The 17224-nt window shown below is 41.3% G+C and overlaps 1 protein-coding gene across 1 annotated transcript in view; it reads right to left on the bottom strand.

Moving 5' to 3' along the window:
- CSMD2 (CUB and Sushi multiple domains 2) overlaps positions 1-17224 on the bottom strand; it is a 609437-nt gene that overhangs the window by 56367 nt on the left and 535846 nt on the right. Inside the window, exons 52-55 of the mRNA XM_077150390.1 lie at positions 17028-17201; positions 15653-15826; positions 3846-4019; positions 1080-1268 (exon numbers count right to left, since the gene is read on the bottom strand). Of these exons, the coding sequence (XP_077006505.1) occupies positions 1080-1268; positions 3846-4019; positions 15653-15826; positions 17028-17201 (711 nt within the window). The remainder of the gene's footprint in view (positions 1-1079; positions 1269-3845; positions 4020-15652; positions 15827-17027; positions 17202-17224) is intronic.

The following is a 17224-nucleotide window of genomic DNA, read 5'->3' as shown; positions in this document are numbered from 1 at the left end:
TAAAAGCTTCAGTTCACCAGAAGATTGTAACCATTGGAACCCAACAGAGCTCTGGCATCACTGTACATAGGTGATTGTCCATTTCCAACACCAAACAATTTTTTAGTCATAATTGGGGTTGGATGGCCAGTTTGGAGTCCTAAAGCAAGGAAACTGTGGGCAGTGAGTAGCTGTGTCAGTCTCCTAGGGGCATAAGGATTTGGGGGTTACCCAAACTGGCGGCCTACAAAATGTACAGAATCCACTGAGGATAGGTGGACAGCTGAATGGTCAGAACTTAATACCCAATGATCCCCATGGATTGCATCCAATATCAGGAAGATGGGGGAGAGTGGATCCATGAGATTGCCCTTTGGGAACGGGAGTTGAGAGCAGGATACCAATGGGACTGATGGTCTACAAGGGAATGCGGCTGTATTCTTAGCACCCTCCCCATCTCATTTTGTTTTTACATGTCCCCATAGCTTTTCCTAGTAATAATTAAAGCAATTACTGTTTATTGAGTAGGTATTATGTGTCAGATACTAAACTAGACACTTTTTATGTGGGTTTTCTCATTTATATCCCAGTTACCCTGTAGATTAGGTATTAGCTCCATTTCTACAGAGGAAGAAACTGTTACCTTTGCTGCAGAGGTAATGGGCACCCCCCATCCTGCCCCCCCCACCCCAACCACACAATTTGTTAAGTGGCAAGGCCAGGATTCGAACCCACGCCAGTCTGGTTCCAGTGTGTGGCCTTTCTGCTTCCATCCTTTAAAGGAAAGGGGCTCATGTGTTATCTTTCTGGAAAAAGCAAAGAAGGAGTAAACTGGGGAGGCAGTATCCCCCTGGACAGCTAGTTCTGAAGGTTGGGAGCCCTAAAGGCTGGAGAGGATGGCAGCAGTCCTAGAGAGGAAAGAGAGGTCCCCTAGCTAGGAAGAAAGGAGAATACATGAATTGGCATGGTGCCTAACCCAGTAGGGCCACCATGATATAACACATATGTACCCATGCACAGAGTGAGTGGACTGTTCTTTGACATGGACCACCTCGGCAATTTGCACAGGCCATCATTCTGAATGGATGACATCTACTTACAGAGACACTGGGGATGGGGACGGTCCCATGTGCCGTCTCCCTGGCAGCTGAGTACAGGGGTGCCCAGGAGGTAGAAGCCGTGGTTGCATTGGTAAGACACAGTGGTGCCATAGCTGAACCTGTGCGGACCGCTGCTGTGGACTTGACGAATGCTGTTCTCTTGGTGCCCAGGATCTGTACAGTTGATGACTGCAATTGAACGGGACGATTAGTGGCAGAAACCTAGATCCAAAGACTTTCTTAAGCATTTAAATGAGAATTCAGAAGTCCAAACGGGCATGTACATGCAGTACAGAAAAATTTCCAGACCCAAACCCTGGTAGATGAAACAGATCCTGCCTGGGAGGGTGAGGTGGTGCTGAGGTTGCTGCACCTCTCCCCGCACCTCCATCACCTGTCAAAGGGTTCATGGTTCAGTATCTGACTGGACATCACCTCCATAGAGAAGCCTTCTCACCTCCTTCCAGACTGGTTAACAGCTTCTCCCTTGTGCTACTTTGCATGAACTGCTACTGCTGACTTCACCAGCCTGGCCTGTGATTTGTCAGTGTGAGAATTCACCCCTCTGTGCCCTATCCTTAGCACAAGACTTCACCCACAGCAAAACTTGTCAATTGTAAAACAGAGTCCAGTTCACTTGCACAGGGGTTGGGCTCTTTTGGAAACGGTTTTAATTGCTCTTATGTGTATATCAGGGAGATGGGCATCTCAGGGGATAAATCTGACTTTAAAATGTCAGTGTTTCCAAAGGAGCTTAACTCAAACTCACGGTGAGATTTTAGAATAACAACAATATTATTTATAACCCATGGTGTGTAGCTTTTGCTTTCAAAACATTTTCGCATCTACTCTCTTACCTGAACCCCATCCTCATTATGGTAGGTAGGGAAAACATTTTAAAATTTCCTTGAAAGCTGTGGAAACTGGGGCCACAAAACAAGTAAGTAGCATTTATTCCTTCACAATGTTTATCGAGATATGCTGTGTGCCAGACATTGTGCTGGGCAGGTAGGATACCACAGAATTTATAGAATTTAGCAGGGTTTTTCTACCTTGGCACAACTGGCATTTTGGGCCAGCTAATTCTTTTTTGCAGGGAGCTGTCCTGTGCATAGTAGCAGCAACACACCCACTAGATGCCAATAACAATCCTCCAGTTGTGACAGTTTGTCCCCTTAGTGGGGGTTGGGGGTGGGCAAAATCATCCCTGGTTGAGAACCACTGGTCTAGAGAGGAGATGGACGGACAAGCAGTGCTCCTGTTTGATAAGGGCTCCGATGGGGGCAGCAGAGAGGCTGGGGAGGTGCAAAGCAGGGCTCCTAATCCAATACAGAGGGGAGAAGGAACAGCTTCCTAGAAGTGGCATTTAGGCTGACTTGTGGTGGTGAATAAAAGTCATCAGACAATGAGGGAGTGGGGAGGGGTACAAAAAAGAACACGTCTGAGAACCAGCGTGTGGGAGCGTCCTGGGTGAGAGGGGGTTTGGCAAGTAGAAGAAATGCAAAAGGCTCAGTGCAGCTGGGGATGAGAGCAAAGGGGGGCTGAGGGTAAAGGAAGCACAGAGGAGGGGGCTGCTTGGTCCTGTGGACCGATGGAGGACAGTCCCATTACTCTGAATGCAATGGGAAGTCTTTCTAAACAGGGATTCACATTTTAGACAGATCACTCAGTCAGGTAGAGTGGGCTGGTGGGGAGGAGGACTGGAGGCCATGATTTCTAAAGATTTCAACCCAGCCTTTTGATTCCTAGACCCTCCCTGAGCATATAATATGGGGGACGTGCTGGTGCAGGGGAGGGTCGCTGAAGTGACAGGACAGAGGGAGAATGGCAGATGGAACACAGACTTGAGGAGAAGGCAGGACATGGGATAAAGACACTCCAAAATAGCAGATCCTGATTTTTAACTGCCTCAGAAGAGGACGGAAGGAAGTCACAACACAATGTTATTTATGGCCATTTTTGCTGTGTTCTTGGGAAATGTCTCTCAGTCAAAACAGCAGTTTGAAATGTTAAGAGAGGGATGTTATTTTAGGATTGGTTGTGAGAGTATCTTTACTTAAAAAAAAATCATTTGAAAATTTTGGTCCTTTAATATCAGTCACAATTTGCATAGCCAGGCACCCCTAAACACTGCAGCCAGTAGCTATCATCCCAGAGAACCTCAGCACCCCCTACCTGGGAAGACTTAAACAGCCCCCAGGTCAGGACTGAATACCTGCATCCCAGATCTACCTCTCCACTCAAATGCCATTTAGCCCACAGGTCTTTATCAGCAAGGGCCAGGCAGCCCCACTTGTGCTTTACTGCTGTGAAAAACCTTTCAAAGCTTTAGAGGCTATTTTCTAAATGGGCCTGGGATGTCCTCCAACCTTCTACCTCTTAAGTTTCCTCCTCTCTGTGCCTTTTCTCCACCCCCTTTATTCCAACCTCTAGATTTTCTCTGCTTTTAATTTTTCCTTCTAACTCTTCTGCTTTTTCGCTTTTATCAAGAATAGCGCTTTATATTACAATGACAAACTATTTGCTCTATATAAAGATGAAACTAAATTTCACTTAGCTTCCTTATTAAACCATGATGAGCTATCACCTAGATGAATCTAGCTAGGGGGTTGAAAAAGCTCCCCACTGATGACCTGTCTCTGCCCCCAGACTCCCCTCTCTGAGTCAAAAGCATAACAGGATTGAATTCACTGGCTTCTGCTCCTGGGTTTCAGAATCACAGAGGGCAGAGGTTCAGGGTGGAGTGGGAGAGGAAGAATGACTCACTTCTGCAGGTGGGCAGCATGTTGCTCCACTGACCACTGGCTAGGCACTGAGAACTGGCGGCCCCCTCGGCAATATACCCAGGGTTGCAAACAAACTTGACCACGTCATTGAGGTTAAACTGGTTGCCCTGAGTGAGGCCATTGACAGGGTTGCCTGGGTGTCCACAGGTGATTGCTGTAACCAAAACAGAAGACAGGTAAGCTCTTCTCTTATTCAACACACAAGAAATTCATCTTCTTTTCACTTGGCATTTCTCATGCACATCAGGAAAGTTCAGCCCTAAATCTTACTTTCATCTCTTTTGCTGAAAGACCTTTATTCATGGGGGCATTCATGGGCCTTGAAGGCATGTCCATCCACAGCCTGGACAACCTGGAAGACATCATTCTATGAGTCCTCATGGAGGATTAGGCCTGGGTTGTAGTCTTCTATGGGCCAGGTAGTCAAGCTTGCCTCTGATCCTTTTTAGTCCCCATTTGCATTTTTCATTGCTAGATGTACTGATGACAACCAAGCAGCTGATTCAGAGCCATCTTAGTTCCTGGGCCAGTGTTCTCAAGAGCCAGAATCAATACTAACCAAGCTTGGAGTGGAAAGTTCTGTCACTCTGCTAGACCTGTGGCCCAGGCCAACAGCAGAGAACCAGAGTTACTGTTAGGAGAGCATCTTGCACTCCCATTCCTTCCATGTGGAGGGAATTGCATTAGTGCAATTCCTGGCCTCTCTCTGTGCTCTTTTAGTTTCTCTGCACCAGGAAATGTGGAATGAAAACTCTGTACAATTGGGGAAGAATGTACCAGCATGCAGGCTCAGCTCTGCTTTATTTGTCCTCTCAGGACCTCACTGCCTGCAGACAGCACATGTCCTCCACTGCTCCTTTAGAGGCAGGTTCTCCCCACAGGGTCAGGATGCCCCAGTGCATCTGTGTGGATCCACCCCATTCTGGGGCTCATTTAGGAGGTCCCTTTTGGTCCTGATATTAAGCTCCATTTCCCAAGTTGGCCTTTATTTGTAATAAATATGATTTTTTTTTGTCCTCCACCTGTCACTCTGTTTTATTTCATAATTTGTTTAAACATGGGCAAGGAAAAGGAAGAGACCTGGTGCTAACAGGCCTGATCCCAGAGCACTCATGTTTATCCTTTTGCTCCAGCTTTCCCCTCTTCCTGCCAGTAATGCAGTTCATTCCATTCAGCACATTGGCCTCTTTGGTCTTTCTTGAATATACCAAGTTCCTGTCCCAGGGCCTTTTCACTTTCTTTGTCTCTCTGCCTAGAACATTGTTCCCTTAGATAGCCCATGGTTTCTGTCTCATGTCCTCAGGTCCCCCCTCAAATGTCACATTATTAGTGAGGCCTTCCCTTACTACCCAATATACCACCTCCCTAGTTCTGCCCAGCCCCCTTGCCTTGCTCTACTTTTCTCCATAGCACTATCATCAACTGATACACTATACACATGGTTCTTTATTTGTTTACTGTTGACCTTCACTAGAATATAAGCTCCATGAGGGCAGGGGCTTTGTTTATTCTTTGCTGCGTTTCTGGGATTTTTACTAGTACCTGACATCTAGTAGGTGCTTGATAAATGTCTGCTGAGTGAATGAGCAAATGAGTGAGGGAGTGACTAACTGAATGGACAGACGCTTAGGATTCTGCTTTGATCCTGGGTTCTGTTTAGTACTTGTCTGATACCTGAGTCCCCTTGGATTGAACTCCTACCTGATGGTTTTGTCAGGCTTTGCTCTCGGCTCTGGATTTTGGTTGTAGAGAAGATGAGGGATCTTGAGGGATATTCTTAGCCCAACACTTGGATCTATGATGACCTCACCCAAAAACTAAATTGTGTGGAGGAGGTGGGGCAGCAAGTTCAGGTAGGACCCACTCTTTGCCATGGCCAATTCTAGTATCTAGCTGGGCCAGTTCTCTTTTGTGAATCTCCACAGTAGTATCCTTGACTCTAGTGAGAGGGCTGGGACAGAGCAGGAGACACTGTAGTGGGCCACACTGGGTGAAAGCAGCCTGGTGGGGTGCGATGAGAATTGGCTATGAAGGTCAGCATTCAACTCTGCCCCTTCCTGGCTTTGTGTCCAAGGACAATTCACTCTGAGCCTCAGTTTCTGTATCTGTAAAGTAGGGATTTTGATACACAGCTCACAGGGTTTATTTGAGGATAGATTCTTACCTTTATGCTTCACTATATGTTAGGGTACTATACTATGCACTGATAATACACAAGGAAGAATATGATATAGTTCCTGGGTAGAGAGTTCATATCACAGTGAGAGCAGACAAGGAAGCAGATTGCTATGATAGAGTAGGCTGGTGCCGAGATAGAGGCCAGCATAGAGGAGGGCATCTACCCTTCTTTGGAGACAAAGTAGGTTAAAGGAAGTTTTCCTAGAGTGAGGGACACGACATCTGAAGAGGTCTTAAGGATTAGTAGGATTTGCCAGGCCAATGAGGCAAGTGGGAGAATGGAGATAAAGCCCATGTGAAGCAAAGGCAACAGCATATTCAGAGACTCAGAACAACATGGCACTGTATGAGCTCCAGGTGGGTCCATGACACTGGATCAAAGAATACAAAGGAGAGTGTCAAGAAATGATGCAAGAAAAGAGGCAGGGGTCCTGCCATAAAGGGCCTTTTAAGCCATGCTAAGGGATTTGGAATTTATTTGAAAGCTATGGGGTGGTGGTAGTGGTGGTTTGTGACCAGGGGAATGACATGATTCAATTTATGTATTAGAAAGTTCTCTGTATGATGAGTTTAGGGAACTGATAGGAAAAAGCAAGATGGGTTTCAGACAGATTGCTGCATTAGTCCAGGAGTGAGATAGTCATGGCTGTAGGATGGAGAGTTGGGAGGCAAAATCTATAGAACTCAGTGGCTGTATGTGTCCAGGCAGAGGATCAAGGGGAAATGAAAGCATAACCTTCAGGATGTTGGCACAACTGGAGAGACAGTGGTGTCAGTCTGTGTGACGGGGAATACAGAAGGAGGAGTGGCGGAGGTGGAGGAAGAGAAGGAAGAGGGTTTGGATCTGTTGAGATTGAGGTGTTTATGAAACAGCCATATGGAGGTATGAAAATGTGGTTCTGGTTTAGAGCTAGGAGAATCAGCATGAGATGGTCAGATCAGTCCAAGAGCATGGGTAGAGCATGGAGTCTTACCCTCAGTCCCATAGACAGCTATAGTAGCTCCATAGGTGTACTTCAGAGGGTCTGCAAACCCACTGGAATCATATACAATTAACTTGGGAGGGTCCATCGCTTTCACCAGATTTGCAAAGAGTCATAATTTCCCACCCAAAGGTTAAAAACCACTTGTATAAAGTGAGGGAAAAAAGAATGCTGACAATTGAAACTTTTGGGAATATCACCTTTTGAAGGGCAGGCAGGCAAAAAAAAAAAAAAAAAGAAAAAAAGAAAAAAAAGCTTGCAAAGGAAATTGAGTAGTCAGAGAAGTAGTAAAACAGCTCAACAGGAGAGGGTAGTGTTACAAAAGCCAAAGGAAGAGGCTCACACAACGTTAGACACCCCAGATAGGTCAACTAAGCCGAAGACGGAAAAAGCAGTTATTGGATTCATCAGTAGGATCTGTGGTGACTTGCAAATAGCCCTAGTCTTCTGGGAGCTCTTGCCCATGTTGTCCCCATATATTCTCAAGGCACAGTACAAGGACCCCCAGTAACAGAAGCAGTTGGTGCTACCAGGTGCCTTTGCCAGTGCTACCATTTAAATTTCTTACGCTCTTTTGGGGTTCCCTGGCTTACTCTCTGCTTTGATGCTTTAGCTGGCACTTCTCAGATCCCTGTCCTGCAGTCATCTCACAGCAGAGGCTCTGAGAAATTTTCATCATAACCCAAGCTCAGAGTTCTTGCTTGACTGGGAAGGAGTTTCTTTCTGGCTAAAGCAGTAAAGCACTGTGGGCAGAATTCAGATTGCAGTGGCTTTTTCTGCTAATGAGAGGTGAGCGGAGGAGGCAGTTTATGAAGGCAACACTTTCAAGTAGCAAGGTCGCTAAGGGGAGAAGAAGGATAAGGCTAGAAAGGAAAACAGGGATTCTGATGAGGTTTGAGTTCTTTATAGGGGTTTGAGCACATGAACCACTAGACCCAGATTCCCTGAGGGCACATATTATGACTCATCCAATTCACATTCATCCGAAACACCTAATTTAGTACCTTGCACACAGTAGGTGCAAGGAACTGTTTACCGAATATGGTTGTATAGGCAGAGGCAAAATCACAGCAGAAAGGGAAGACTGATGCTACAGAAGGGAGGAAAAATAGACCAAGGAGGCAGACAGGAAGGAGATCCAGAGATATGGGCAGAGAGAGGAGACTCTTCTTCCACTGAGATGAGAGGGAAGGGGCAAATATGGGTGCAGACATGGATAGATGTGTGGAGGGGGGAAGAGGAAGTGTAATGAGTTACTGTTTGATGCCTTCTATCATCTCTGCAAAAAGAAAGTGAGATTGTATGCATAGTTAACGATTATTGGGGGTTTATATGCATTATCTTATTTAATCCTCAGAACCCTATCATTATTCCTACAGTAAAACAGAATCTCAGAGGAGTCAAGAAACTTGCATAATGCACACAGCTTCTAAGTGGTTCATTTGAACCTGGAATGCAGCTGCTCTGATTTCAGGTCATCTTAACTATTTACTTCAGCTATTTCCAAGAATATAGGTAGAGGTAATAGAGTATGGGTTTCAGAATCAAGATGGACTTGTAGAATGGCTGTGTGGGGCATGGAAAAGAGCTAAATGGGGAAATGTAGAAAGATCATTGGAAAGTTTGGGGAGTCCAGCTGATGTCGAATTTGTATGTAATGCCAGTTATACAGTATCTAGCAGAAAGTAAATACTTATAAAGTTTTGTTCCTTGTACCCTTGCCTTCTGTTGGGGGTTGAATAATGTCCCCAACAAAAGGCAAGTTCAAGTCCTAACTTCTGGTCCTGTGGATATGAATTCATTTGCAAATGACTTTTGAAGATGTTTGTGCCCAAACTGAAAGAGGGCGGACCTTAATCCAATACAACTAAAGTCCTTATAAGCAAAGGAAATTGAACACAAAAGAAGCCAAGGGAAGAGCAAGAAACTGGAAGTCAAAAGAACTTGGAAAAGAAAGGAGAAGATGCCAAAGACCCACATGCCAAAGTCTTTGGGAGGAAAGCATTGTCTTGCTGACACCTAGATTTCGGACTTCTCCTACTCTCAAAACGAGCCAATAAATTCTGGCTGTTTAAGCCAACCCATTGTATTATATTTCTTTTAGCAGCCAGGAAATAAAAACGCCTTCCTTCCTCCAGATACCTCCCAGGAGAGTACAGGGCTTGGGACAAGAGATCCTGGATTCTGTGATGTAACATCATCATCATCATCATCATCATCATCATCATCAACATCATCATAGCCATTATCATTACAACAACAGAATAGCAGCAGCTGCTTAGCATCTATAACAGGTGCTGCTCTAGACATTTTACATGTATTAACTTATTTCATCCTCACAATAGGCTTTTTATGAATGAGGTCACTGTGACCTAGAGAGGTAAATGAGAACATCTAAAGTCATGTAGCCATACCATGTATCATACAGAGCTGGGAACTGCACCCAGGTAATTTAGGTCTAGGGCTGAGTGCCTGACTACTTTCAATACCGACCAGGTCAAAATCTGAATGTTTTTAAACTAGGCAGACATTCTCCGCTTAGCTCTAGGCACCAACACTCCCTATTATTTAGAATCCAAATCTCTTCACACAAATTATGTGTGAACTTCCTGAAGACATGTGATTTTGCATCTGTTCTTTGAAACCAAACATAATTAGTTTAGACACACTGGGAAGAACGGCGATAGGTCTTGCTTTCTATAAACCTAATGCTTGAGAGGTTTTAACTTTAATTGTCATGTTTTGCTTATTGAGTAAATCTCATTAGTTTATTGCCCCATCCCATCAATGAAAAACCAAACTAGGAAGAAAAATTAAGAACAAACTCTGCCTTACGAATATTAAGAAAAAAACATGCACTTTATATAGAGATTCACTTTAAAGAACTTTGAAAAGTGAAGAATTTTTCAAATTACTTCCGGGCAGCTGAAGATAACGGTGATCATCTAAATAAAAATGCAGATTAACAGGAAGAATAAACAAAACTATAGAAAACCCAGGACATAGTAGATGTAACTAATAGACAGAGAATACTACAAACTTCAAATAACTGAAAGAAGAAAAATAAATACTAAACCCAGGTAGAGAATCTCTCATGCTCCTGCTACAAGCCTTTATGGAGAGCAGGAGTATCTAGAAAATCTGTATAGAAAAGGGAAAAGAAAATCAGGTGAAAGCCCTAAGATTGATCTAAGATCGCTAGGAGAAAGAGGGGGTCCACCTTAAATATGAAAATACTGAAAAGGACTTCTGGTAAGTCTGTGCACCAACGACAGGAAAGGGACTTAGAAGGTGTGCAGTTCACCCCCATTGCTTCTGGAGGAAAATGAAAAAAGAAAGAGAGACAATGAAGGAGATGAAGAAAGAGAGAGAGAGAAAGAAGGAATGATAGAAAGACCCATGCACAGAAGGATAGATGATAGATAGAAAGATAGATAGACAGACAGAAAGACAGATAGATAGATGGATGGATACCCTCTGTAGACTGGGTGCTGAAAAGAAAAAGATGCAAAGTGGGGGTGGGGTGGAATTTAGGATCCTGTAAGACAAAACAGAAATAAAAAATGGGAGGATACACAAATTCTCCTTACAAAAATAAAAAGCCATAAAAAAAAGAGCCTTCTACTAAACAACAGCGGTACCATGCCACACGGACAGAAGAAAGTGCCCTTGTAAATCACCCTAAGTCCAGAAAAGTGAACAAAACCATCAGTTTAAATTAATACAAAGATACCATAGGGGATACTATTTTTCCCAGCTGAAAAATCTCCTTACAAAAATAAAAGCAAAAGGACATGAACAAAAGAAAACTGTAACAATACTTTAAACTGAATTAAATATTCTCAAATAAACATTTAGGGATATAAGGTATCACCCTGAGAATCAGAAAATAAAAAACTAAAGACAAAAAGGATAGAAAGTGAGAAGACATTAAAAGATAATTGATTGCATTATCTAATTTAACTTGTATAGTCATTTCACTTGAACACCATAATTACATGGGATCTTGAATTGGGTGTGAGATCTTTTTGGTTTATACAGGTTGGTGTGATGCCCCGATATATCCCAGAGTAATTTGAGCACAGAACAAAAAGTGCTTGCAAAGTCCCCTTGGGGGACTGAAGAGAAAGGAGGAAATATTCAACTTCCCCATCTGGGGAATTCCTGATATTCTCACAAGCAGTGGGGACAATCAATTCAAAAGGCTGAGCCCTCAGTCTTGGGGTTTGCCCCTCTATGAAGCTTATTCCTGCAAAGGAGAAAGAAGTTAAGTTATGCCTAGGAATCACTCCCCAGAGAACCTTTTTTGTTGCTCAGATGTGGCCTTTATCTCTTGAAGCTAACTTGGCAGGTAAACCCATTGCCCTTCCCCTTAGTGGGACATGACCCACAGAGGTGTAAATCTCCCTGGCAATGTGGGGCCTGACTCCTGGGGATGAGCTGGGGCCCAGCATCATGGGACTGAGAAAGCCTTCTTGACCAAAAGGGGGAAGAGAGAAATGAGACAAAATAAAGTCTCAGTGGTTGAGAGATTTCAGACAGAGTTGAGAGGTTATCCTGAAGGTTATTCTTACACATTATATGGATATCTCTTTTCAGTTTATGATATATTGGAGTGGCTAAAGGGAAGTACCTGAAACTGTTGAACCGTGATCCAGTAGCCTTGATTCTTGAACAAGACTATAACTATCTGGCATTTACAATGTAACTGTGTGATTGTGAAAACCTGCTGTCTGATGATCCTTTTATCCAGGGTATGGACAGATGAGTTAAAAATAAATAAAGATAAAAAATAAATAAGTAATAGGGGGATGTAAAGAGTAAGAATTGGGTAGATTGAAATACTGTGTGTCAATGAGAGAGGGGGGTAAGGGATATGGAATGTATGAGTTCTCTTTATTTCTTTTTCTGGAGTGATGTAAATGTTCTAAAAATGATCATGGTGAAGAACATACAACTATATGCTGATATTGTGAACCACTGATTGTATAATATGGTTGGACTTTATGTGTGTAGGTATTTTTCAATAAAAATATTAAGGAAAAGGGGACAGAGGCACTGGTTAAAAACATAAGAGACTTCAGAAACGTAACATCCGAAAGCAATATATGATTGCATGTAACTTTTTGGATTCCTTTTCAAACACATCAGCTGCAAACAGTCCTTTTTGTGACAATTAGGGAGATTTTAAATAGACTGAGTATTAGATAATATTAAGAAATTATGGTCATTTTTGTGAGGTGTGATAATGACATGATGGGTTAAGGGAAATGCCCTTACCAGTAGAAAGGCAAACTGAAGTGTTCATAGGTGATATGTTTTGATATCTGAGATTTGCTTTAATAAACTCTAGGAAAAGTGGGATGAGGAGGAGGACAAAGCAAAATTAAAACAATATTGATAATGCTTTGAATCTGGGATGATGGGTGTGATGGTCAGGTTCATGCCTCAATTTGGCCAGGTGGTGGTGTCTGGTTATCTGGCTGGGTAAGTGCTGGCCTGTCTGTTGATGTGAGGGCATTTCATGGACTTAAATCATAACCACATTGGCTGCATTTGCAATCAGCTAAGGGAGGGTCTCCTGCAATGAGTGATGCTTAATCTAATCCCTGGAAGGCTTTCAAGGAGGATTCAGAAGAGACAATCACTCTTTCTGCTTCAGCCAGCCAGCCTTTCCTGAGAGTTTGTTGACACCTTCATTGCCTTGTGGCCTGCTCTACAGATCTTGTTGAGACACTTTTATAAATTTTATATTTACAGATCTCTCCTGCTAATTTGATTTCTCCAGAGAACCCTGTAGGAGCCAAGGGTTTAAACAAGACCTGCAGAATTTGTTGGAAGCAGCTGGCGTCAAAGTAGCGGCAAGAAATTGAGGAGATAGTAATTTGCTTAATGGAAAACAGTCTGAGGGAAAGAGAGAAAGTTTGTTTTGTCTTAGCCCCAGGTTCTTTGTGGTCATCTTAAGTAAGCACTCTCTATTCTCACTAGGTGCATGCATACTCTTTGTCACGTGAATCCTGCAGTATATAAGCAGGAACCAATTAAGAATAAAATTGTCTGATGTCTCTGGTCTGTTATTGCTGAGCTTCAGACCCCCTGAACCCATCTTTGTTTGTCTTTTATTCTTTCTTTCTCATCATTCCTTAATATCCTTCGAGCTCCGTTTCATAGGAGGCAACAGAACCCTAACTAATACAATGGGTAAGTGAGGGTTCATTGTGATTTTCTATTATTATGTGTATGCTTTAAAATGTCCATAATACAATATTTTAAGATGTGCAAAAAAATAGTTAATTGATTAAACAAGGTAAAGAAATTTAAGAAAAAGACAAAAACATCTCAGAAGTGAACTAAATTCTAAAAAATCCAATTTTATTTGAGAAAATATTCTCAAATTATAATTTAATGAGCGCTATTGAAGGAAGTCAGGTAAACAACCAGGAGGCTTAAAGTGCATTAAGGAAATAAAAATGATCAGAGAGAAAGAGGCTGAAATAGAAGATGACAAAGAAAATGCAACATACACATACTTGGAGTCCATGAAGAAGAAAATCAAAACAATGGAATAGAATTAGTATTTAAAACTACAACCTAGAAAATGTTCCATAAACACAAGATTACCTGAATCTATATATTCAAAAGACTACAAAATACCTGGGAAAACTCTCTTGGAATAGTCAAGTTTGAAACATATCCTAGTTAAAATATTAGGTTTTAAAGAAAAAAGAAAAAAAAATCATCAGGACCTCCAGAAACAAACAAACAAACAAACAAAAATTAAACTATAAACAACCTATAAGAAAAATAGAACTAAACTAATATTAGAATTTCTTAAGAGTAATAAGCAAAGCAAAATAACAATGGAGGTGCATTTTTAAGAAACATAAAGAAAGAAACTGTGATCAAGCATTTTATATCCAATACAGCTATCCTTCAAATTTTAAAGTACCGAAAAATTGTTTTAAACATATAAGAACTTGGGAAATATTGTGCAAATGAGGCCTTCTTGAGAATCTACTAGAGGTTAAGCTTTACTTAACTAAGGGATAACTGGGAAAACCTCAACAGCCTTGATGAACTTTTAATACATTTAATTGCAGATCTAAGAATAAAATAAAGGTGGGGAAAAGGGTAGAGTAATAATATGTAAATTATATAAAATATTTTATGTTTTAACAAAATAGAAATAATGCAACTAAAAATGGGAGGAAAGGGAGAGCAGAAAATCTCACTGATTGTTGTATAGGCAGTAGGTGAAAATTAAAGGTTTCCATTAAAAATTAATAAATCATGTAATGAAAGGTTAAATAAAGAAAACAAGGAGGTAATGGCATTAAAATTCTATAAATACAAAGTAAATAACAGAAAAAATATAAACTTCGTTTAAATACCAAAAGAAATGAAAAAAGCAGAGAAACCATATTAATGGAGAGAAGGAAATTCATAAATACAATATTTACACATAATAATTACACAAAACATGAAAGAATTGAGACTAAACATATCAGTCAAATCAACAGGTGTAAATAAGTTTAACTCATTCATTAACATAAAAATACTTTCAAATTGGCTTACAAGGTAAGAACCAACTCTATGCTATATATAAAATTAATTAAAATCATTAATTTTAATGATTCAAAAAAGCTAAAATAAATGGAAGGGCAAATTATACCATACAAATGAAAAAAAGGTTGGAGGTTGGGGTTGTAATACTAAAATCAGACCAAGTAGGATTTGAGACAAAAAAGATTAGAAGCAACAAAGAAGAACATCTTAAAGGCTAAAAACCACAATTCACAATGTAGATATAATAGTTATGAATATCTATGCACCAAATAATACATCAACTACCTTCCTATAGCAGAAACTACAGGAAATGCAAGGAAAAATAGATAGATGTTGACTAATAATAGGAAACCTTATTACACATCTCTTGGAACAAAACAGGTCAAGTGAAAAGAAAATAAGTAAGAATATATAAGGCATAAACAACAATCAATAGGGTAGATCTTATGAGTAAGATCTTTATATCCTATCTTCTCAAGAACACATGGAACATTCCTAACAGTGATCACATATTAGGTCATAAAGAAAGCATCAGTAAATTCCATAAGGTAGAAATATTATGTACCACAAAATAAAATAGAAATAAATAATAAAATAAAAACAAAAAAGTCCTTCACAGAGACTTTTTTTTTTTAGAAACTTCTATTAAAAGATTCCTGGTTGAAAGGGAAAATCTATATCAGAATTACAGAATTTCTAAAAAATAATACAGATCTATATAAGCAGTGACCTAGCCTTAAACTCTTACACCAATAAAATTAATAAAAATGAAAGAATGAAAATAAATGAATTAAATTCCCAACTCAAAACAAGATAAGAAAAAAAAGTGAACCAAAAGAAATCACAAAGAAAGAAATAATAAAAGTGAAGGCACTAATGGGGTAGAGGACTGAAAAATGAGTGATGCAATGAATATGTCTTTGAAAAAATTAATAAACAAAAACTGTCTTTGAAAAAATTAATAAACAAAAACCTCTAGCTAACTTAAGTCAGAAAAAAAAGAGAGAATTCCATGCTGAGTCTGAACCCCATGACTAGGGAGAGTGGACAACATACTTACGCACACAGAAAGGGGTCTTTCCCGACCAGTGATGATCCTGCTGGCAGATGCGCACAGACATGCCGATCAGGCGGAAGCCAGCATTGCACTGGTACACCACACTGCCCCGGTAATTGTAGTTCTCCCCATTGATGTGCCCATTAACAATGGGCTCAGGAGTCCCACAGTGTCCAGCTGTGGTGGGAGATGGAGGAAGGAAGAGAGTAAATCAAAGAAATGGAGTTTGGTTAGGGTAGGAGGAGATAGGGATGGTGAGAAAAATGGCCAAGGTACAAAATCACCCATTGTTTTTCCCACCTACCCCTTAGAGTAGACATCCAGAGTGACTTCAGGAATTTTAGACATGATAGAATGACATTGAGGAATTGGACCCTCATATTCCAAAGTTGCATCCCAATGACAATATGTGGCCTGGCCACTGATATCTGGGCTTGAGTTTCTGTGTGTGTACATTAGTAAGAAATTATCACTGTTCTCTCCCTATTGCAGGGGTTAGCCCCTTCTTTTTCTCACCAATCATCATTTACTGTGTGGAGGGTACAGAGGTCTAGCTTGTTTGAAAACAACCATGTAAAATCAGGTGGTTTAGGTAAGTTCATCCTTCCTTCTCCTTGAATGTAAGGGGCACAGATAATGCAAAACTAGGTGAGTTAATAAATTGGGTTTGGGTCCATTGTATTCCTGGCATTTCTGCCAGCATCCTCAGTTCTGGGTGGAACTGACTGTGTTCCTAACAGGGACCTGAGACAGTGGGAAGGTAGTGCTCCTCATTCCAGGACAGACCATCCACTCCATCCTGTTAGGTTTGTGTGGGTGGGACTCTGTTTTGGACTTTAGGGGTCCAAGAAAGGAGTGAGAGCAGAGAGAACCTTAGAATCTAAATAAGGCAATTCTCTGGTTTCAGGCAGGGATGAATTAGCCATGGGAAAATGATAACTTTATCTTTTATAAACCAGGCTATTTTTATGATTCTGTTATTACTTATTACACGCACATATATAACTAATAAATAAGATATTTTAGGTGTGTTACAGGAATGTGTCTCCACAAGCTGTCCAAAAATGGAGGCTGGGGCTTCACCCATCACACAAGGGTCAAGAAAAACAGGGTTTGTCTTCTTGACCGGCATGAGAAACCCTCAAAGTTTTGTCTTCAGATATGTGAAGTTCCTTTCAATCATTTGGGTGTCCCAAGAGAAGCTAGTTCAGGGATTCAGTCATGGTAGATGCCCAAACTGTCATAAGACAGTTTGGATTAGGTGTTTTATGATAGTAGGCAAAATTATACTGTTCAAAGATTGGATCTCAGCTCTGGAAAGACCTAATTTGTCTTGAGCAGGGAAAATGGGGAGGATAAGCCTAGAGTGGTCACTCACCAAGGCAGCGGACTTGAGATCCACTCCAGAGTCCATTGGCCATGCACTCTCGCACCCTGGAGCCCACGAGAGTAAATCCAGAATTGCACGAGAAGATGGCTGTTGCCCCATAGACAGACAATGTTCCAATGCGGTGCCCATTGGTGGGGATGGGAAGCTCTCCACAGGAGATGACTAAAAAGATCACAAAATGCTCA

The sequence above is a fragment of the Tamandua tetradactyla genome, chromosome 2 (assembly GCF_023851605.1).
Source record: "Tamandua tetradactyla isolate mTamTet1 chromosome 2, mTamTet1.pri, whole genome shotgun sequence".
NCBI lineage: Eukaryota > Metazoa > Chordata > Mammalia > Pilosa > Myrmecophagidae > Tamandua > Tamandua tetradactyla.
Note: the sequence above shows the minus strand (reverse complement) of the source record. Positions and strands in the feature narration are given on the sequence as shown.